The sequence below is a fragment of the Erinaceus europaeus genome, chromosome 14 (genome assembly GCF_950295315.1).
Source record: "Erinaceus europaeus chromosome 14, mEriEur2.1, whole genome shotgun sequence".
In the NCBI taxonomy this organism is placed as follows: domain Eukaryota; kingdom Metazoa; phylum Chordata; class Mammalia; order Eulipotyphla; family Erinaceidae; genus Erinaceus; species Erinaceus europaeus.
Genome location: NC_080175.1, coordinates 94,521,123 through 94,544,787, shown reverse-complemented (window position 1 = coordinate 94,544,787; position 23,665 = coordinate 94,521,123). Strand labels below are relative to the sequence as shown.

Below are 23,665 nucleotides of genomic sequence, written 5' to 3'. Positions count from 1 at the left end.
TTATGGGGTGCAGAAGATGGAAGGTCTGGCTTCTGTAATTGCTTCTCCACTGGACATAGATGTTGGTAGGTTGACCCAGCTCATAGTATCCCATTGTGTAGTATATGGACCACAACTTTCATAGTCATTCATCTGCCATTGGACATCTAAATTGCTTCCAAATTAGGGCTATTACAAACTATACTGCTGTCAACATAGGTAGACATAGGAATTTTTGGATAGGTGTCTTTGTTTTCTCTGGGTATATCTCCAGGAGAGGGATTGCTGGATCTTAAGGTAGATCCATTTCTATTGTTCTGATGAATCTTCAGGCTGTTTTCCATAGGGCTTGGAGCAATTTACATTCCCACAGTCATGTAGAAAAGTCCCTTGTCCCCTATATAACAAAGTTTATGTTTGTCTTTTCTACCATATGCCATTCTTACAAGTGTAAAGTGGTTATCTGTTGTTTTTATTTGTATTCCCCTGGTCATCAGTGACTTTGAGCATTTTTTTTTCATATATATATTGAGTCTTGGGATCGCTTCTTTGGAAAAATCTCTATCCGTGTCTTCACACCATTTTTTTAGTGGGGTTGCTTGCAAAAGACAAATTTTAAACTATAAAACTGCTCTGGCTAAATGAATATAATTTAAAATAATTAGTTTGGTGAATACCTAGTAATTTAAGTTGGTTTTTTATTCTTAAGCTATATTAGGGTTATACTATAATATAAAAAAAGCCATCCCATTCTCAGATTTTTAAAATGTTGTAATGTAAACTTGTCTTCACATAGCTACTTTCTCACTGCTACCAATCATAATATTTCCAAAGTTTCTTTGTAGATCAGGGATTTCTTTAACTATTCTTTGTTATAAGTTTAAAAATAACCTCACCCTTTTGTGCTATGTGATCATTGAATTAAACAATATAAAAGAGTCATTGTAGAGTTTACCACAGATTAGATATTTCAAAATGTTAAATATTAATGTAATGCAATTGTTACAATGTGGTCATGTTTTAACATCCTGTGAAGAAATATATTAAAGGATTTCCATTAAGCTGTAGACAGTATTCAAAGTAACAGATGATATTTGTCAGGCTAGATCGTGCCAAAATAGAGATGGCTAAAATTCAATGATTTAGCACATCTCAGGTTCCATTTATAGTATAATGCTGAGAGACAGTGAGGAGGCCTGCTTTAAGCTCCTGTTCTGAGATGCATTTATTCATCTGGTCTCTTGGTTTTTCTCTACAGCATCTGGTCATCTAATGAATGACAAAGTAGTCAGAGAACCATGGTGGTGTAGGAAGCTTCTCAGAAGAGAGACCTAGAAGTGTATGAATCCCTTTTTGTAAAAGTCAGTCATGCAAATCTAATCTTACTACAAAAAAGATAAAGAAATCTGACTAAGCCTCTGTGTGAAAGGAAAAAAAAAAAGAGAAAGAAAAAAAAAGGATTCTAGGTTAACATTGCCTCAATCACATTGGTGGTGGAGAACAGCTAAAACGATCTAAAGACTCTAAAAGTAGGAAACAAGTTGAAATGCCCACTATAGTACCCTTCAGATACCCTCTAGGTAACCACTATTCTCATCAATGGTTGATATAATTATTAAGATAACATTTTGAGTAGTGAAATCAAAGTCAGAATGCAGAACTACCCTAGTGTTTCTTTCTTTCTTTCTTTCTTCTTTTTTTTTTTACTGAAATCTTGGAGTAGAAAAGCTGATGGCTTTAAGTCAGAGAAAACCAAAATATTTCTGGTGACAAATGAATGATTTACTTAAGGCTATTAAATTTCTGGAGGCCTTTTAAATAAAGTAAGATTTCATCTCTTTCTGGTAAGTTTAAACAAGGTTGGAAATAAAGACTGGAAAATAAATTACTTAGAAAAGTTTATATAGTTTTCTGTGTCCTTTTTAGCCTTTGTTTTGTGGGAGGTGAAAATAGGAGAGGAACAAAAGATAGATAAATAACTGGAACTTCAGCCAGCTGTAGAGACAAATCCAAAGAAATAAACCAAACCCGTAGTGGTCACCGCACTACATAATTCTCATTGACCTTGACTATAAAATCAGTACCTTAAACTACAGGTTTCCTTGATCACTGGAGGAAATAATCATACATGAGTAAGCAGTCTTAGAAAAATGAGAAGGGAAAGAATAGAGATTTGGAGACATGTTTCTCTGGATTGATAAAAGTCATAAGCCAATTTAGATGCCCAAGTTCATCTTCTACTCGATGTGCTATTCACCACTTTTAATAAGTAAATGATTAATCAGTCTAGACTGATAGAGAGACACTTTCCATCCAAATTGTAATATTTTGTTATGAAGTCATTTATATATTATATAATTTATAGACATTTGTTCCTATAAATTTGGACCATGACAATTAAATCCACGTCATTCATCTAATTACTTATTAAAGACTATATCTATCTATACATATCTGTATCTCTCTCTCTCTCTATATATATATATATATATATATATATATATTTCATTTTTAAAGCCAAAGTACAGTACCTAAATTCCTATAGACAAGTAAAAATGAATGCCAATACTTATATAAAAATCATTGTAAGTGTTCCACAGACAGTCAAAAGTTATTTTATCAGGCAGAAAAAAAAGGTAATTTGAATCTTGGAAAAAAATCAGAATCTTCTCCCAAACAGATTATTTCTACTGTATAATAGTACTATGGGCAGTTAAATTGGATTAGATGTTCCCTTGGGTTAATTCCACCATATTATTATAAGGAAGAATAATCAACTTCTTTCTAATTTGATGAGTCCATTGTGAAAAATATCTTAAATGGAACTCAGTAAGTGGATTTAAAAAATCTGGGACCTGTAGGTATAGGTATAATAGTCCTTTTCCTTAGTAAAGAAATCCTTTCCTTTTAAAAATAATGAAAATTCTGCTTGGGATTGAAAATATCATTCTATTATGATTAATGTTATGCATTGCTAAAATTCAAGTATTCAAAACCAAGACTGGAGCAGATGAAGTTGAAATAATTTGGCAAAAAAACAAAGGGATTATCATGGGTTTGTGATATTGTGGTGTAAAAATAGAAAAAAAAAAAAGGTGCATTATTTAGTGTTATTGAAATTTAGGCTGTATACTAAAAGAAGAGCTTGAGAGTTTTAAATAGAACTGATAAAACAATGAATAGAAAACAAATACACATAAGAATGATAGCCTCATGATTAGGAGACATATCACTGAACTTGTAGGTCATTTGTAGTTTGTAAGCTGTCAACGTTGCTTATTTTGCAAGAACATTTTCTAAATATAGGTGGACAATTATGTTATTGTTATTAAAGAGCTAGCTCAAAAAAGTGTGCCCCCCCCTCCTGTCCCTGGCCCCCCAGAGTACAGTTTCTCTATAGTCCTTAAAAACTAAGCTTCTTGAATGGGAGAAGATCTTTACATGCCATACACCAGACAAGAGGCTAATAACCAGGATATATAAAGAGCCTGCCAAACTCAACAACAAGAAAACAAATAACCCCATCCAAAAATGGTGTGTGTGGGGGGGAGACATGGACAGAATATTCACCACAGAAGAGATCCAAAAGGCCAAGAAACACATGAAAAAATGCTCCAAGTCTTTGAAATGCTCCAAGTCTTGTCAGAGAAATGCAAATAAAGACAGCAATGAGATACCACTTCACTCCTGTGAGAATGTCATACATCAGAAAAGGTAACAGCAGCAAATGCTAGAAAGGTTGTGGGGTCAAAGGAACCCTCCTGCACTACTGGTGGGAATGTCAGTTGGTCCAACCTCTGTGGAGAACAGTCTGGAGAACTCTCAGAAGGCTAGAAATGGACCTACCCTATGATGCTGCAATTCCTCTCCTGGGGATATAGCCTAAGGAACCCAACACCCATCCAGAATGATCTGTGTACACATAAGTTATTAGCAGCACAATTTGTAATAGTCAAAACCTGGAAGCAACCCAGGTGTCCAACAACTGATGAGTGGCTGAGCAAGTTGTGATATATATACACAATGGAATACTACTCAGCTATAAAGAATGGTGACTTCACCATTTTCAGCTGATCTTGGATGGACCTTGAAAAATTCATGTTAAATGAAGTAAGTCAGAAACAGAAGGATGAATATGGGATGATCTCACTCTCAGGTAGAAGTTGAAAAACAAGATCAGAAGAGAAAACACAAGTAGAACCTAAACTGGAATTGGCCTATTAAACCAAAGTAAAAGACTCTGGGGTGGGTGGGTCAGGGGGAGAATACAGGTCCAAGAAGGATGACAGAGGACCTAGTGGGGGTTGTATTGTTATATGGAAAACTGAGAAATGTTATGCATGTACAAACTATTGTGTTTACTGTCGAATGTAAAACATTAATTCCCCAATAAAGAAGTTAAAAAAAAAAAAAGGGAAAATGTTGACACGGTGTGGAGAAAAGGAACTCCTATACATTTATAGAGAGAATGTCAATATGTGAAACCCTAAATAAAACTACATGGCAATTCTTTAAAAAAAAAAAAACAACAAAACTTAGCTTCTTTACATGGGTTTTGTGGCAGTCTTGGGACTTGTTTGACTCTCCTCATCAGGGGTTGCTGTGAATGACACAACACACACAGCAAAGGAACACTGTATCCTATCTGGTAAACACATAGGCATAGGGCATGCCCTTTGAAATGTCCTGGCTGTGACCTCTACTATGTTTTGAATGAAAAAAAATGTATTATGGACCTTGTCCTTGAGTAAACAAGTAGCAAGAGACAGCACACATTAGGCAGGACCATTGTCTAAAAGAGTTACTTTTTAAACTTTTGACAGAGGTTGAGGTTTCATCTATATTAAAATGGTTGGCAGGGGAGAGGAGTGTGGACACTTTAGAATGAGCATTATGAAGTTAACATCTATTAACAAAGGGTAGATTGTGCCTTACATGCCTGAGGCCCCAGATTTAGTCCCTAGCCTCAAGTGAGCAGAATAAACATCATAAATGAATGTGTGGTGGCCCTTTTGGCCTCTTCTCTCTTAGTTAAAATAAATAGTCCCAAATTTTAAGTTATACTTACCTAGAGAAATGATACCTTGATAAGTCCCCTTATTTGAGAGGGTGTCTGCTTAGTTGCAAGTGTTACCCAGGTTTGAGGTCTGTCGTACCTCACTGGGGGGAAACTTGGTGCTATGTTATCTATCCCTCTGCTTCCATCACTCTCTCTCTCTCTACTTGGCTCTTTTCCATTTGTAAAAGTCAGCCTGGAGGGGTGAAGCCCCTGCAAGGACAAAGCAAAACTACTTAGTACTGACAGTGATGTATTTATTCAAAACCTATGTTAAATTTGAAAGCATTCCTCAAGTTTTCAATCTACATGGAAAATAATTTTTCAAATAGATTTTCATTCTAGAGAAAGAAAAATCTTTCTTGACTGTGTCAGTATTTGGTAAAAACAAATTAATTTTTGTGAAATATTAAATCTCAGACTACCCCAAAGAAAAATTTTATATAGTTTTCTTTATTAGTGATTTGACATGGTTTTACAAAATTATAAGATTTCAAGGATATAATTTCATACTTATACATGATGTAAAGTCCTATGCCTCCCTCCTCCCCATAACCATCATAGTTCTCACAAAGTCAAGAGTTCAGGTTACCCTGTTTGTTCTAGTCATTTTTAGTGCACATCTGAGTGAAACAATCTGGTAATTGTCCTTCACTGCTTTACTGTGTCACTTGGCATAATTGCTTCTAATTCCATCCATTGTGGCCCAAAGGAAACAGTCTTACCTTACTAATTGCCAAGTGCTATTTCACTGAATATATAACCTATAACTCCTTACCCAATCTTCTGAGCTTGCCAACATAGTTGTTTTCATATTTTGGTGATTGTAAATAGTGCCGCTATGAAGAAAAGGGTGATGCATTCCCTTTTCAATCAGTTCTTTATGTCCTTTGGTTATGTGCCTAGGAATAGTATTGTTGGGTGATCCTTTTATTTATTTCCATCTTCATGTTTAAAGACTGCCTGTACAGTGTTCCATGAAGACATTCCTGCCCAAAGTGTATTGGAATCCCTTTACTTTGTAGTATTTCCGCACAAGGGTTATATCTCAAGTTAACATCAAGAAGCACAGATCTTGTAGAAAGACTTGAAGTCCAAGGAAGATTGGATCCTTTAATAACTTGAGTTAGTTATCGGGTCTCAGTAGTTTCATATGGACAATGGAAATAACACCAACCATATAAGATGCTTGTAAGAATCAAAATGGTATCATGAACTTAATACCACTAAAATATCTCTAATAATAATAATAATAATAAATACTCAACATATGGCAACCTGTATTGGAACTATTAACATAGATCAAAACTTTGAGTAGCCTATCATATATTCTCACATGATCATAAGTAAAGTAAGTTGAAAAGGGGGGGGGGGACCCAACAGGAATTGGGCTTATTCAATTCATACCACATCTTTAGGAAACTGACATGGAAAGAAATGTTTACTATGCTATAGTCTATATTGTGCAGATTTCCTTAAGATGAACATATGCTAACTCAGAAATATAATCACAATCAAGGTCATTTGATCACCTTACTCAGCGTTAATTATAGCCTCTTACACATGGTTGTCTTTAGATGTATATTTATCTGTTAGTCACTTTTTGAGTACATAATAATACCATTTCAAGTTTTAAATAAAAGGAGCCTTGATGTCCTTGTATGCTTCCCTATTCATCTGTTCAGTTAGAGAAGTAAAACTGTCCATGTCTGGAAAGATATTGGAGCCAAATGCCTATTTAATTTTGTCTTTAATTCTCTGATTTGGTTGTGGTGGGACTTTATTATTTTAAGCCATCTGTATTTTTTTCTTGCTTCTTGAAAACCTAAAAAAAAAATAGCTAAAGCTCTGTCAAAATTGAATTTCTGATACATATTAGAACATTCAAGTTTTAAATACACTCCTTTGGAAATATAGTGAAAAATCTATTTTATACAGACAATGGTCATAAAAAGTAGGCTGGAGTTAATTTGAATATGAACATTTATCTAATACAGATCTTATCAAAAGTCCTACAAGATGGCATCTTTGTTTCCCTGTGATTGTATGCTGTTCTGTATATGGCAGTTGACTTTTATTGTTATCTTTGCTGACTTGGTATGAGTGTGCTCAACTATTAGCTGGTATTAGAGTCTCATAAAAATAATCAGTTTTCCTCAGTCACATTTTATTCAAATGACTTACTAATAAGGAATTTTCATAGACATCACTAATGAACTTCACAAAAATGAGGATTTAGAATTCCTTTTTTTTTTGTGAACATTATTACAAACTGTAGGTCATACATGGTAAAAAGGTAGTAGCCACCTTACAATGCTTTGGTGCTTTACCATTTTGAGTAAAAAAAAATAATAATTATGGTAGGAAATTGATGATGCTTGGCACCATGATACTGTGCCCCAGTATGGTTCTGTAGCCCCCATGTCCACTTGGTCGATTCCAAATTATATTCCTCCATGAGGATCATTTCTGGAACCATCCATTCCACCCCGGTTCTATGGCTGCCAGTTCTTAGCAACATCACCCCGCCAGATATTCGTCGGGATGTGGCATCATCTAAGTTCATTTCCCACGTCTACGCTCGACCGGACCTGCCAATATACGCGGAGATCTTCGCCCACCCTGTCCAACGCTTGACGTCTCGTCACCCAATCTGGTCCCCTACGCCTACACTGAACTTCTCTGTGCCAGTCTCTTGGAAACAGAGTTGGCAGTCAGCTGAGGTCAAGAACAAACACCTCATCACAGACCCCTGCAAGGGTCAACCCGGCTTTGACCTGGCACGTTATGATCGGGCCCTCCTCAATCGCTATGGAACAGGCCATGGCCGGTGCGCCGCTATGTTCCATCGCTGGGGAGCCAGAGACGACCCGAACTGCCCCTGCGGCTCCAGACAGACTCTGACCCACATAGTCAACGACTGCCACCTCTCCAGATTCAAAGGAGGTCTCGAAACTTGACATCAGGCTCAACCTGACGCTGTTGACTGGCTACGGAAGAAGGGCAAACGCTAGAAGAAGAACCAAAAGCCAGTGTCAACTAAAGATAACCTAAGAGATTTCCCTTAAATAAACTCCTCTGTGTGAAGTTATTTGTCGTACTGTAAAAAAGAATATCTTTCTGTGAGACACAATGCAACATTTTTCTACTCTAGAAGAGAGTAATAGTTGCTCTGTCATTATCTTCCAACTGCACATTCTCACATACACCTTCTGTGACTCTTTTTTTTTTTTTTTGATTTGTGTTTTCTCTTCTGTTCTTCTTTTAATTGGGGGATTAATGTGTTATAGTCATTGACAGTAAATACAATAGTTTGCACATGCTTAACATTTCTCATTTTCCCACACAACAATACAACTCTGATTTTATAGATCACTTAGAAAAGGTTTCTGTTGGGCCAACAAGATAGTTCACCTGGATAGTGAGCTGCATTGTCATAGATTCAAATGTGAGCCTTGCACTGGAGAAAGATTTATAGTTTTGGTGACTTCTCTCCTTTCCCTCTTTGACTCTATTTTTAAAAGTCTACTCAGAGGGGTGAAGCAGCTCTATCTATGGTGACTCTATAAAGAGTAAACTTAATTTTATCTTTTTACTGGTAAATAAATAATCAAGTGAACTGTACTGTGAGAAAAAAATATATATATCTTGGTGATCTATCTTAGAATTGGAGGATTTCACATCTTTGTGATTTTTAAAAACGATCTATTACATTATTAGACACATTCTGTTTTCAGGATACATCTCTATGCATCCACATAAGGAAAGTTGACTGATAGTGAAATCCTGGTGGGTACCATGGTACATTATTTAGAGGAATAAACTTCATAGTCTCTAACTCTAATCTGTTCTAAAATCTATAATGAAACTTTAATATTTATTGATTTGTTTCCATTGATATAGTTACACAAAAGAGACCTTACTCCAATTAATTTTGGGATTTTCTTAGTCTGTCATCTACAGATTTCTTGGAAGGGTTTAAGAGGAACTGTGCAAACTTGTTTAGTCTTTTTACTCAGAACATAGTGAAATTGTAACAACTCATTATTGTGACAATCCAAGTGATTTAACTTGAACCTACTAAGGCATCTTTTTTTTAAAAAGAACTACTAAATAAGGTAGATAAAAAGTCTGCCCAAATTAGTCTTAATGCTTTACAAGAGTGCCTTGTGTTATTGTATATTATGCAAGACGATTATTGTAATGTTCAAGTATGCTGTAGTGCTAGAAGGGATGTTCCTCATTGCGGAGTGTCCCTGTCCTTTTTTTTTTTTTTTTTGTAGTTTTTTTTTTAATTTTTTATTTAAGAAAGGATTAATTAACAAAACCATAGGGTAGGAGGGGTACAATTCCCACCACCCAATCTCCATAACCCACCCCCTCCCCTGATAGCTTTCCCATTCTCTATCCCTCTGGGAGCATGGACCCAGGGTCATTGTGGGATGCAGAAGGTAGAAGGTCTGGCTTCTGTTATTGCTTCCCAGCTCAACATGGGCGTTGACTGGTAGGTCCATACTCCCAGTCTGCCTCTCTCTTTCCCTAGTAGGGTGGGTCTCTGGGGAAGCTGAGCTCCAGGACACATTGGCGGGGTCTTCAGTCCAGGGAAGCCTGGCCGGCATCCTGATGACATCTGGAACTGGTGACTGAAAAGAGAGTTAACATAGGAAGCCAAACAAAATGTTGAGCAATCATGGACCCAAAGCTTGGAATAGTGGAGAGGAAGTGTTAGGGGGTACTCACTGCAAACTCTAGTGTACTTCTGCTTTCAGGTATATATTTTGCAGTAGTTTACGGATACGTGTGTGAACTTTTTTTTTTTTTTTTTTTTTTTTAATGCAAGACACCACGTCCATCACCGGCGTGGGAGGGGGAGCTAAATTCAGTGGCATTCCCAAAATGTATCCACCAAACAAAAGGGTCGGGAAACTCTATCCCAGTATTTTCCAGTAGAGGGAACTAAAGACTCACCATTCAGTATCTAGTTAGGCTCCAGTGAGTTTCTCTGGCCGGCCTCCTAATCACCCGAACCGCATCAAACAGCCGCCAGGAGCCTGTGATCACACGTGAGCCCAGCCGCACCGGCCACCGGCCACACCGGAATCCTTTTGATCTAACTTTGTCTTCCTCCATCACCCCCCATTCCGGACGCCATTCACGCCGTGGGTTTTCCCTTCATTTTCTAGGTTTTTTCTTTCTTTCTTCCTTCCTTTCTTTTTTTTTTTTTTGTCCTTATTGGGCTGAAATCCGGCTCCTTTTGAGTTTCCACTAGCTTAGTTAGTCTCTCTCTCTCTCTCTTTCTCTCCCCATTCTGGTCTGGAGTACACAAACTTGAGGTACACCCCACCAGTTCTCCTCTTTGATCTGAGTTTTCTGTTCTTACGGTCTCTAGCCGAATTCTCCTGCACCCCACAATCTCACCTCAAATTCATTTGTGTGTGTGTGTGGGGGGGGTGTCATAAAGCAAACGAGGAGTCTAGGGGAGGGGGATGCCGCCCCCACTGGGGATTCCTCAGGGCCGCATAGATCTCACTTAACATGATTCGGTGGGAGCCAGAGATGTCTGACACCCCCTCCCCCCATTTATTTTCTTCGCCTTAAGGCCATAGGAACAACCCTCCATTCATTCATTCTCTTCTCCACCCATCCCCGCTCTGAAAGGGGTTTGCTTTTTATTCCCTTTCTTTCTTTTCTCTCCCTCTCAGCTTCTCATTCTGTTAAAAGGTGAAGAGTGAGTGTTTGTGTGATTTTAACGGGTAATGAGGCTGCGCCCTAGGTCTTAAAAGATGATTCCCCCCCCCCCCCTTTCCAGAAAGCCCTTGCAGCTCTGGCAGACGGAGGGATGAATAATTAGGAAGGGCTTCCATGAAATCACTCACCGAGAAAATTACCTGCCCATTAAACGGGACGGGGCTGGGAACCTGGGGGGCGGGGAGCCCACCTATCCCCTGGCGGGGAGGCAAAAAAGGGGCTGTGGGGGGTGGGATGCGTGGAGGAGGGCGGAGAGGAAGAGAAGGCGAAGGAGAAGGAGAAGGAGTTGCCGAGTAGCCACCCCTGCTCAGAATTTGTTAATTCCCGTCCCCCGAGGCACCCCCACCCGCCCCCCGCCACCCCACTGCCTCGCAGGCTGGGGCTCCAGGCGCCCCTGGGTGCTTGAATCTGGAGGTGGTGGAGGCCCATCGCGATCCCCCCCCCCAGCACCCTTGGGTGCCCCTTTCCCTCCTCCGTGAGCCTCTGGAGCAGCATTCATTCCTCCCTCTCCTCCCGCTTCCCTCTTCCGAGTGAGTCCCACACCGCGCGGCAGCTGCAGCGGGAAGGAGGCGGCCGCCCCGCAGAGGGGCCCCGGGAGCCGCGGCTGCACCCGCCACCCGGCTGCCCGGCCCGGGCTGGGGCCGCTGCGCCCCGCGGCTCCACGCGCTCCGCACCCGCCCCTCCGGCCGCCCGGCGCTCGCCGCAGAGCCCCCCACCCCTTCCCCCCGCCACCGGAGGGCTGCAGGGAGGCGGCGCTGCGGGGGTGGCTGCAGCCTCAGCCCTGCCCCTTCCCTCCCTCTCTCCCTCTTTCCCTCTCTCTCTCTCCGCAAGCCCCACCGCCCAGGAGTTGGGATTCTCCACCCCCAGTGAGTCCTCCCGATTTCCCTCCCTTCTCCTTCTCTTCCTCCTCCTCCTCCTCCTCCTCCTCCTCCTCCTCCTCCTCCTCCTCCTCCTCCTCCTCCGCCTACTGGCTTTTGGAAAACGGGGAGTGGTGGTAGGAAGCCACTGGGCTGCAATAGGAGAAGAGTCCATCAAGTCGTCCGCTGGTCTGCAAAGTGTTGCTTTGACACATCCTGATTAAGGAAGTTAAGTAAAAAAAAAGAAAAGAAAAAAAAAAGGGAAAAAAAAAACCAAAAAAAAAAAACAAAAAAAAAACCAAAACCTCAGGACGTGGAGCTGCTACCGGGAAGGAGAGAGAAAAAACAAACCAGGAAGGCAAAGCAATAGGCCAATGGTGTTTGGGCTGTGCGCCGGCAAGTTTGTGGAACACTTTCTAGGAATTAGGTCTTGTCCTTTCCCCTTCATCTTCTTGACTTCGGAAGAAAAGAACTTGACTTTTGGATTGCAGTGGAGCTTGAGGAGAGAGGGCTAGACACCCTGGAGTGAAGCGGCCGGCGGACCGAACTGGGGAATTTTGAGTGTGGAAAGAACCGCAGCCTTTGGAGTGTCCTCTGATTCAGACGGATCCAAATGTCCCCCTGCGCAAGCCTCTCCGCTAACATCTCCGGACCCGGCGATTTGTTCTTCATGACTTTTAATTAACGTCTAGCAAAGTCTAAACTTTGGACCTACCTCTTTTTTTGATACTTATTTTTGTACTTTTTGCTCTCTGGGATTGGTTTCTTAAGCAATCTGAATTCTTTTTAATATGTCAACATGAGTCGGCTGATGTTTACACAACTACTGCTCTGTGGATTTTTATATGTTCCGGTTGATGGTAAGTTAGAACTGTTTTTACCCTCCCCCCCCCAACACACAAATAAAGTCCATTTATTTCTGAGTACACATGGACTATAAATAAATTGCCATTATGTCTTTTCACCAGGCATGGGACTTTTTTGGGGCGGGGACAGAGGTTTTTAAGTCTTTTGTTTCTCAACTGCTGTCAGTAGACACCTACTGTTATTACTGTAATTGATTTAATTAATTGAGAGATTCATTGGGTAGTGAATGCTGAGCTCATAGTTAAGTTAGAAGGAGAAATGTTAAAATCAGTCTCTTGAAAGAGTGTAATACTCTTGTGCCCACTCGCCCTTTGATGTCTGTTCTTGTTTCTGAACTTTGGCTTAGAAATTCAAGTGAAGGAAACTGGTAATAGACACTCCAGTGAAGGTTGAGTGGGTTGGGAATTTGAGACAGGGATTTCAGGGATCAGTCCATCACCTGCATGCCCGGTGAGTGCTCACCTAGTGTGAAAGCAAAATGAAAAATAGAGATCATGGGGAGAGAACTGTTAAAAGTAAGATTGGGCAAGGCTCCAGGAAGGGGGTTGGGGGTTGGCTGGGGAGCATTAGCTCTGGGCTGACTGTGGACAGGGGACATTCAGCTCAGTCACAATGGGCATCTGAAACAGGTGCTGTAGGTGTGTCTTTCTAGGTTGAGTAGGTCTGTCAGGCAGACAGCTTTCTGCCTCCTGATTCTTCTGTCTTTTGTTCAGATTTGCTTTCCTGGGATATTTTCATAGGATGTCAGTTTCTTGTAAGAGGATTGCAAAATCCTCTTTTGTAGTTCTTTTGAATGAGGAGTGGAAGTAATCATTAACATCATTAAGTGCTTTTGTTGTTGTTTGTTCAAAAAAAAAAGAAAGTCACAAGGAAATTTGGTATTAACCTTTCAGATACTTTTTTTTTTTTTACAGTAGTACAAAGAACGGGTTCAAAGAGAGGATTGGAGTAGGCATTTTTCTTGAAAATGTGAGATGCTGTCATTTAGATGTTTGATTGCAGTGCTGGTAAAAAAAATCTTGAGTATATTGGTTTGAATGTGTACGGCATTGAAACAGCTTATTCCTGCAACAAACTTTCTTCTGGCATTTGCACTGTGGACAAATTCATTATTTGGGACCCTGCCTATTTTTGCCTATCTGTAGGAGCTAACTTTGTTTCTTGTCAGCTGCTACTGCAAGGAACCCAATGCATAGGATTCAAAAAGGAAGCCTTTCTGTAAACACTAGGCAATGCAGACGAGTTTGTCTACTGTAAAGTGGCTATTTTCAACCAGGAGCTACATGAGTACCTTTGCCCCCCACCCCCAGCAATGGTAGGCATGGCATTTATGTGGGCACAACACTTCTCTCTCTCTTTCATGGTTTTCATCCCTTTTAAGTACTTGATGTTTCGAATGAATCATTGTGGATTGCACTGTTGTCAGAGCTGTAATTATTTCTGTAGTCATTCACCATGTGTTTTCTTGTCAATACATTATCTTTACAATATATTGATATTCCTGTTAACAAAAAGGTTTAGCTCTATGTCCAAAGTGTGTTCGATTATCAGGATGCTAGGACTTTGTTACAACTTTCTGAATAAGACGTCCTCAGAAAGCATCAATTTTAATATCTCAAGACTAGAAATGCATGTTTAGACTATATATTACAGGCTACTGAACTATCACCAAGTTTTTCGTTTCCTTTTTTTTTTTTTTTTAACATCAATGTGTAGTGAAAAGGAATACAATTAAATTGCTCAGTAGATGTGACAGAGGGAATCAGAAAAGCTTGGTGTTACAGAATGTAATTAATGTACCAGGGTGTTTGGAGATGTATGAAACAAATGCAATTAACCAGCTTTCTGGAACAGCAGTAGCAAGATATCATTTTTTGCTTTCCCTCCCTCCTCCCCTGTCTCTCTCCATCCTTTCTTTTCCTTGCTTTCCTTTCTCCTCTCCCCCAACCCAACCCTTATTGCCCCACCTGCCCCAGAGACCCACCTAAGATCTTTGTTCTGATTTAATAGTATAAATTAAAAGACAAAATCAAGTCTGGGCCACAGTTAAACAACAGAAATCACAGTCATGTAATGAAACATAAATGGGGGTGAGGAGATCACAAGGTATTAAGTGTCTGTGTGTGTAACTAGTTTTTGGATTTAGCAGACAGTTTGTGAAAAAGCAAAGGCAACTATAGACACCCCCAGTGATTTTGTATGTAAATGGTACTTCTGACATTCGATTACCTTGGTTTACTTCAGAAAGATGACCATCTCTCTGTGGAGATTGTTGCAATTTGGGGATAGAGACAACACTGCCCTCTAGGCTGTTCCAGTGAGCCAGTAGTGTGTTCACATCCACTGAATAGAATGAAACTGGTTTGAAGGATCTCCAAGCTTTCTACTCCACCCAGATTCTGTGATTTTTGTATACTTATTACCATACCAGTATGTGCTTATCCCCCCCTATGAAATTCAAATTTACAGAAGCTTGTACCATTTCAAAGATAAACTGACTATCCTGACTAGTGCTAGACACAGAAATTAATTTTATGCAGTGACAAATGACACATTGATTTGCATTGAAATTTTCTTGGTGGGTTATTTATATGTGCATTTTTATAGTATATCAAAAATGTTAGTTTTGCCTCCTCATAGAAGATATGTATTAGTATTATTTATGACTTTGAATATCTTGTGTCTGTAGAAATATGTAGGAAATAAATATTAATCTTAAGTTGGTTGAAGCACAAACTTCTTTTATTCTAGATATAAATCATTTCTCATGCGATAAGATTTCAGCAAGCTCAGATTTTTCTTAACTATTACATAGATGACTAGCTACTAAAGTTAATCTTTGTTCTCTGAATTATCACAAGACTTTTTTTAAGTTGTATCTTTATCCCCATATATTGTCTATTCATTATTTTTACGGTTCTTGTCAAAATGTTTTTAAACATTTCTTATCCTTAGTTCTTATCTACTTTTAAGTGAAAATGGCACACTTGCTATCTGGGGAAAGGAAGATAATGTGTTAGCCTGGTACAGATGTATATTCCCATATAGGTTTATACACTTTGTAAAAGTGCTTTTGCAGTCATGGTCGTATGATCATCACCATATATAGCCCATTTCAGAACTTAAATTGCACATAAGTAAGCTGAAATTTGTTCTTGCAACCATGCAGTAATATCACCTCTAAGTCAGCTTTGTTTTAATGACCTTTGCTTCTTCATAATATGTGAACCAAATCTAAAAAGACTTCTAAGAATAACAGCAAAAAAGATGTCTTGATGGGGGAAAAAAAGTCACAATTTATATATATATATATATACATATATATATATATATATATATATATATATGTAACCAATTCTTGCCATCTCATGCTTGAAGCACCTCTATGAAATATTATCTTTGATAATGAAGTGTTGGCCTCCTGCATACACGTAGATACTCATATAGTAGTGAAGGCGCTTGTGTGTGTCCGCTGGGTCCTATAATACCTGCTGAAGTAGGTCCTGCAGCTTGTATTGGTTTTAGGTTCAGTGCCTGCAGTAGTGCTTGACATATTCAGAAACAACTCCATGCCTAATGGTAATGCATCACACTTAAGTCCAAGAGAGCTTCCACTTCTCTTTACATGACATTCTGTTCACAACAGTTTTCATGACCCAAAACTAGAAGTCATTCTTCACTTATTCTCACAACTCCATGCACAACTGGAGATTGAATCTGGGACTTCTGGTACCTCAGGCATGAAAATCTGTTAGACTATTGCTAGCACTATCTCCCTGTCTACCTGTTTTATTTTTAAGAGCACTTATTATCGTGTGTGTGTGTGTGTGTGTGTGTGTGTGTGTGTGTGTGTGTGTGTGTGTGTAAACCACAAAAGGACTGACATCTAACCTTCCTTCCAAGCACTTAGTCTACAACAGCTTGATGAATACTGACAGAAAATATGGGACTCTTAGGTCAAAGATAATGAACTTAGTCATATCATAGCAGGCAACATTATTTCATGTTTCCATCAATTTCCCTCTCCCTTGAAGTTCCAGTAGAAACAATGGGGGTGGGCACAGGAAGGTGATACAGTTATTAAAATGGGCTAGTCTCACAATTGGGAAATCTTGAGCTTTGGAAATCAGCTATATTTTAATAGGCACCATGGAAACCTGCCTAACTTATTTCCTGGAGAAAAAGACATTGGCATGACTATAATGGACAAGAAGCAGAGATAGTGTTTGTCTCAGGGAAGACCATCTCTTTTTCCAGGAGAGTCTGATATAATTGATATCCTTGAAAAGATAATTAGGAACAGTAGACTAGTTAGAATATTTGTTAGCAAGATGTATACAATCACAAGAGATTCATGGAGATTTTCTCCCAGTTTACACCTGCAGGTGTGCATGAATGCATGTATTTGAGCGCACACACACACACACACACACACACACACACACACACACACACAGATGGACAGACAGAATTATAAAACATGCTTCTTAATTTCTGGTTATTTAATATTCTTTTTTAATACTTCAATTTTTTTATTTTTTAAAATATTTACTTATTTCCTTTTGTTGCCCTTGTTGTTTTATGGTTTTAGTTATTATTGTTATTGTTATTGATGTCATCCTTGTAGTTTAGTAGGACAGAGAGAAATGGAGAGAGGAGGGGAAGACAGAGAGGAGAAAGATAGACACCTGCAGACCTGCTTCACTGCTTGTGAAGCGACTCCCCTGCAGGTGGGGAGCCAGGGACTCGAACCCGGATCCTTAATGCTGGTCTTTACGCTTTGAGCCGCCTGCTCTTAACCCGCTGTGCTACCGCCTGACTCCCTAGTTATTTAATATTCTAGCTTTTGCTTGGTAGGGGATATAGAATTTAACATTTGTTTCAATGTAACTTCTTTCATCTAATCGAAATGATTGTTTTAGAACATACTTTGAGCTAATTCTAATGTGCCATATACTCCTTCTGTACAAAGAGCATTCACTTGCATGATATTTCACCCATAATTGAGACTTTTCTGTAGATAAATGACAGTTTTCCATTTAAGCAAAAGCAATACATAAAAATTATCATTCTACTTCAGAGTTAAGATTAACTAGATTATTTCTGGCATTAGTCTGGAATGGATAGCACTTTAATAAAGGGAAAAGAAAAAGCATTGCTGATATTCTCGGTAATGAGTATCATCCTATGCTATTGCAGTTGACATGATCAGGGCCCTCACTCACATGCTATTGATATAGACTCAGAAATCAGGCGGATGAATTCTGCTGGGACCCTGTGGCAGCACACCAGGCTGAACACCCATAATACAGTGCACAGAGACCCAGCTTCAAGCCCCCCCGTCCCCATCTGCAGTGGGAAAACTTCAGGAGTGGTGTGGTGAAGTAGTCCTGTAGGTGTCTCTTTGTCTCCATTTCTATTTCCCCTCCCCTTTCAAATTCTCACTGTCTCTATCTGAAATAAAGAACATATTAAAAAAAAAAAGTTAAGTTCCTTTTGAAAAGATAAAAACTACATGAAGGCATTTTTCCTGTAGAGGTTTTGTTTGTTTTTTCAAAGCAGAGAACAGTTAAGAGGCATCTTCTAAAAGTTTCCTTTTTAAAAAAATTATTTCTTTTATTTTATTTATAAAAAGGAAACATTGACTAAACCATAGGATAAGAGGAGTACAACTCCACACTATTCCCACCACCAGAACTCTGTATCCCCTCCCCTCCCCTGATAGCTTTCTTATTCTTTATCCCTCTGGGAACGTGGACCCAGGGTCATTGTGGGATGCAGAAGGTGGAAGGTCTGGCTTCTGTAATGATTCCCCGCTGAACATGGGAGTTGACTGGTAGATCCATACTCCCAGTCTGCCTCTCTCTTTCCCTAGTGGGGTGGGGCTCGGGGGAAGCAGAGCTCCAGGACACATTGGTGGGATTGTCTGTCCAGAGAAGTCTGGCTTTTTTCCCTACATTTTTTTAAAATTTATTTTTAGATAGATACAGAGAGGCAGAGGGAGAGAATGAAAGAGACCACAGTTCAGAAGTTTCCTTCACTGTGCTGAGGGCCAAGCTCAAACCTGAGTTATGCATTTGACAAAACAGCTCACTATCCAAGTGAGCTATTTTCAGGCCTAATTGGTGGTTTCTAGCATATTTGTAGAGTTATGCAACCATTACTAAAACCAAATTTATAATTAAAACAACACATTTTATGATTGGAAGATAGTTTACTTGGTAGAGCACACACCCATGTTTGTGTTACCCTGCTTTCAAGCCCCAACACCACATGAGACCACATATGAGCATCATGGAATACACTGTGAAAATTCCATGGATGGCGCAATAGTGTTGAGATGTACTTCCCGCCTTCTCTCTTTCTTAAAAAACAAAGAATACAAAGTTCAACTGGGGAGGCTGCTTTGTGAAATTGTGAATGGAAAGGCTTCAGTCGCTGGCATTATAAAAATGTATTCTCGGGGAGTCGGGCTGTAGTGCAGCGGGTTAAGCGCAGGTGGCACAAAGCACAAGGACCGGCATAAGGATGCCGGTTCGAACCCCGGCTCCCCACCTGCAGGGGAGTCGCTTCTCAAGAGGTGAAGCAGGTCTGCAGGTGTCTGTCTTCCTCTCCTCCTCTCTGTCTTCCCCTCCTCTCTCCATTTCTCTCTGTCCTATCCAACAACGACAACAACAATAATAACTACAACAATAAAACAACAAGGGCAACAAAAGGGAATAAATAAATAAAATAAATATAAAAAAATGTATTCTCGAGGTAACATTGGTTTGCAAACATGTCTATCAGAAAACGACTCTCAAACACCTCTTAAAGTATACTACCACACTTCATCCACCACCAAAGAACAATAACCTCTCTATCAAAACTGAATCTACTTTTATATATATATTCTCGTCTACCCTAATCTCCTTTGGTAACCTTAGTTTTGCAGTATGATTTGAAGGTTTATTTTCACTTGACTCTGCCTGCCTCTGGTTTTGTTCCTTTATATACTATATATACTTGATATCAGTCAGTGTTTTCTTTAACATAAGCTTCTTTGGGATTTCTTTTAGGTCCATTTCTCTGGCAATAAATTCCTTTAAGTGTCATTTGTGGAATGCTATTTATCAGTCTTTCAAATTTTGGTGCTAGCCTAGCTGGGTAGAGGATCCTTAGTTGGAGGTTTTTGTTTGTTTGTTTGTTTGTTTTTTTCCCATTCAAAACTTGTCTGTTTTGAATATCTTGCCAGTTTCTGTTGTGAAATCAGCCTTTGGTCTTATGGGGATTTCCTTGTAGGTAACTCTTTGTTTTTCAATTGTTATTTAATATTTGTTCTTTACCTTTAATCTTTGCCATTTTAATGATAGTGTATTTTGATATGATTAGTTAGAGTTTATTTTATTTAGGACTCTTGAGGATTCCTGGATCTGAAATTTTGCATCCTTCATTACTTTAGGGGAACATCATGGCTATTATTTCCTCAAGTAAAAAATTCTTTCTCTGTTCTCCTCTGGCAATTCTGTGAACTAATTTTATTTTATTTTTTAGTATACACAAAAACTTTGCACTTCTTCTCATACCCCCCTCCTCCCAATAGCTCTTGGGAACCAATAGTCTATTTTTTTTTAAAAAATATTTATTCATTTATTGCCTTTTGTTGTCCTTATTGTTTTATTGTTGTAGTTATTATTGTTATTGATGTTGTTGTTGTTAGGACAGAGAGAAGTTGAGAGAAGAGGGAGAGAGAAAGACAGACACCTGCAGACCTGCTTCACCACTTGTGAAGCAACTCCCTGCAGAACTGCTTTACCGCCTGTGAAGCAACTACCCTGCAGGTGGGGAGCCTGGGGCTGGAACTGGGATGGCAGGGATTCTTATGCCAGTCGTTGTGCTTTGTGCCATGTGCATTGTTATTATTGTTGTCACTGCTGTTGTTGTTGGATAGGATAGAGAGAAATGGAGAGAGGAGGGGGAGAGAAAGACAGACACTTGAAGACCTGTTTCACCAGCATGTGAAGTGACACCCCTGTAGGAGCTCGAACCAGGATCCTTTACGCCGGTCCTTGCGCTTGGCGCCATGTGCGCTTAACCTGCTACGCTACCACTCAGCCCCCTGAAAATCCATTTGTATGAGGGTAAGAGATGGTGCACATGGTTGAGTACACAAGACCTAACTTGGGTTCATGGTCCTAATCCCCACCTACAAGGGGATAGCTTCATGAGTGGTGAAGTAATGCTGTATTTCTCACTCTATCTCTCCCTCCTCTCTCCGTTTTTATTTCTGTATACGAAATAAAATAAATACTTTAAAATTTATTTTCTAACACTCATTCATTGATTTGACACTTGGCAAACTGAAACTCAGGAGATTCTCTGTGCCTTATTAGGAATCCCTTTGCTACTGAGTGACATCAAAAGCTGAAATTCTTTCTCTCTATAAGGTGCTGCTTTTCCTAAGAGCTGTCCTTGTTTCTCAGCCCAATATACTTAAACAGGAGCTCTAGAGTATGACTCTAGCTCTGAAAGGGCCAGGCTGTTTCCTGAACATGTCAACTAGAGATTTAGCTTGAAAAGCATTGAGATTATTCTTTTGATTTCACATCTATCAAACATAATTCATTATAAACAAGACAACTTACTGGGGGACTCTGTTAGGAATATGTAACCTGTTAAATAGTTTCCATCTTTAAGGAGATGACTTGATATTAGAGAAGATAAATATTCAACTTACTAAAAAAAAAGTAGTATCTGCTAAATTGGACTTGAGGGAACTCACAACATAGTTTCTGAACTCAGAAATAGATGATTTATATCTATTCAGTTGGGGAAAGGTCAACACCAAGTGCATTATTAGAGACAGAGTGTAGCTTTCAGAAGTAGAAAGTTCTGAAACTGTATTCCAGAAAAAAGTATAACAGAAAAGAGTGATATGGAAATGACAAATGTGTGTTACAGAAAAGGCAAGAAATGTAGCTTAAATGTAATCTAGAGTCTTCATAGGGAAGCAATGTAAGTAAATGGTTATTGAAAGATATTCAGTCAACAAACACTAATAAGTGATATTGAACAAGTTTGCTCCATGGCACTGAGAAATTGTCTTTCAAACTGGTGACATAATAAACATGCACAAAGGATACCTATCTGTCTTAAGACAGTTCATGCTATTTAGTCGGCAGCCTTTAACTGTTATTTATTTGTCTTTATTATAGTATTCCACTATATTAATACTTTTTTTTTCTCCACTATGAATTAGAACTAAATTTAAAAGGACATCGACTCTATCGGGGTTATGATAGAGCAGGTATGAAGTTCTATTTGTGATAATTCTCATATACACTCGAGCATTTGCCTTCAGATTACTTATTAAGAACTTGTAAGGGGACTCATATATGGCCACTCCCATGCAACTGTGACAGACGTGCTATGACATGTGTGTTTCCATTGCATCAGAGACTGATTACAGAACCAGCATTATTCCCAAGTGAGTGGTATTATGAATGAAAGCGATAAACAAGAGAGGCATCTTAAAATTAGCCCCTTGTTAAATAGAACTTACCTATGTAACCGATTCATATTCACTGATAGGCATCTTATCTGGCATTGTTTTTCACTGGTGCTTTGAACTTAAAGCACCGTATAAGTAAATCTCTTTAAGATAAACTGTCTTGGTTCTAAATAAAAACATCTAGCACAATAAATCATTTTAAATTTTAATATTCACTGTTCACCCAGTTTACTTTTGGCTAGCCTGCTTAATTTTCTTCTAATCTAGACGCGAATCTCAGTCAGTGTTTACAATGATCTATTAGACATCCTTCCATACGTGTGGTTGTTTATCAGAGAGGATACCCTGAATAAAATGAAATTATTACTGTTGAGGATGAAGTTTGGTTTGGTTGTCAGAAGCTTCCATTTGAGCTTTTTTTTTTTTTATTTTGTGATTTTCTATCTCTACCCCAAAAAATGAGAGCTATGCTTATAGTAAGCACTATCTCACTCAACCTTAAAATAGTTAATTTTGTCATTTAATGTCCTGTTATTTATTTCATTTGGGTATAATTGAAAAGAAACTTCAGCCTTGAAATATGTATCAAGCTCTGTCATAGAAAATAATCCTGGGTTATTGTCTAATCTGCATGACATACATACCTATATTTGCTGTGAGCTTAGTGATATATGTGAATTATGGACAAAATTTCACTTTCATTGTGATTCATATCCTAGTTCATTACTGACCGTGGGCTTTAGTGTTTTATTATAAGTAAATGAAATTTTTTTTAAAAAAGTCTGAGACACCTTACTGAGTTTATGACCACTGGAGCTAGCTACAAATACAAGGTAATAATTTTAGCTCAGGAGAGGGAGTTAACAGCTACTTGTTAATTTCTGCCATAGGGATTGATGTGGCATCTCATTCCCTTGTTTTTGGCCTCAAACTTCTTTGCAAGTGAGCTGGAGAACATTAAATTTGTAACTGAACTATTCTATTACACCACTTTTCAAGTTTATATAAAGAGCACCACATTGAAACCATTTGGACCTAAACATGGGAGAATTTCTGAGTTTTTTTTTTTAAACTAGGTGACGGTGACGACATTTTATTTATATAGAACTAGACATTATAAAGCAAAGTTATAGCCTTTAAATTCTTGCGATATATATTTCCAAAGGCTAGAGTACCTTTAACTTACCCAAACTAACATGCCTAAGTATGTAAATGTAATCAGATAATGTATCTAATAATGTATATGACATGTTAATTATATCTAAAGTATAGTATATTTATATCATAATATACTTAAGCTAATTTGTTTAGTTGCACCTGGATATTATAGCTTATAATTTTCAGGGATGCATTAAATTAAAGAAACTTCTTTTTGAATTTTTGAAGCTTTCAAAAGGCACTCTAAGTTTTATGTTATGTTTTTATGCTAAAAGAAATTTTAACTTAACAATATTTAATTTAACAATATTATTTTATTAAAATTAACCTGTTCATTTACTTTAGAAAACATTCAACTCTATTTATAAATGTACAACAACTTGTCTATTTTAGACTATCTTTGAGTATTATCATCAGCCAGGGAGTCAGGCGGTGGCGCAGTGGGTTAAGCGCACGTGGCGCCACGCAAAGCACAAGGACCGGTGTAAGGATCCCGGTTCCAGCCCCCGG

The 23,665-nt window shown here is 38.7% G+C and overlaps 1 protein-coding gene across 16 annotated transcripts in view; it reads left to right on the top strand.

Annotated features, from left to right (window-relative positions):
* The window catches only part of ROBO2 (roundabout guidance receptor 2), a 1,295,155-nt gene that overhangs the window by 663,453 nt on the left and 608,037 nt on the right, over positions 1-23,665 (top strand). The window contains exon 1 of one of the 16 annotated variants that reach the window (XM_060172128.1): positions 11,635-12,500. The exons of 14 other annotated variants lie outside the window; for them this stretch is intronic. In XM_060172128.1, coding sequence (XP_060028111.1) covers positions 12,440-12,500 — 61 coding nt within the window. In that variant the 5' untranslated portion in view covers positions 11,635-12,439. Of the gene's footprint in view, positions 1-11,634; positions 12,501-23,665 lie in introns of those variants that run through there. One more of the 16 variants, XM_060172140.1, reaches the window with a different exon arrangement.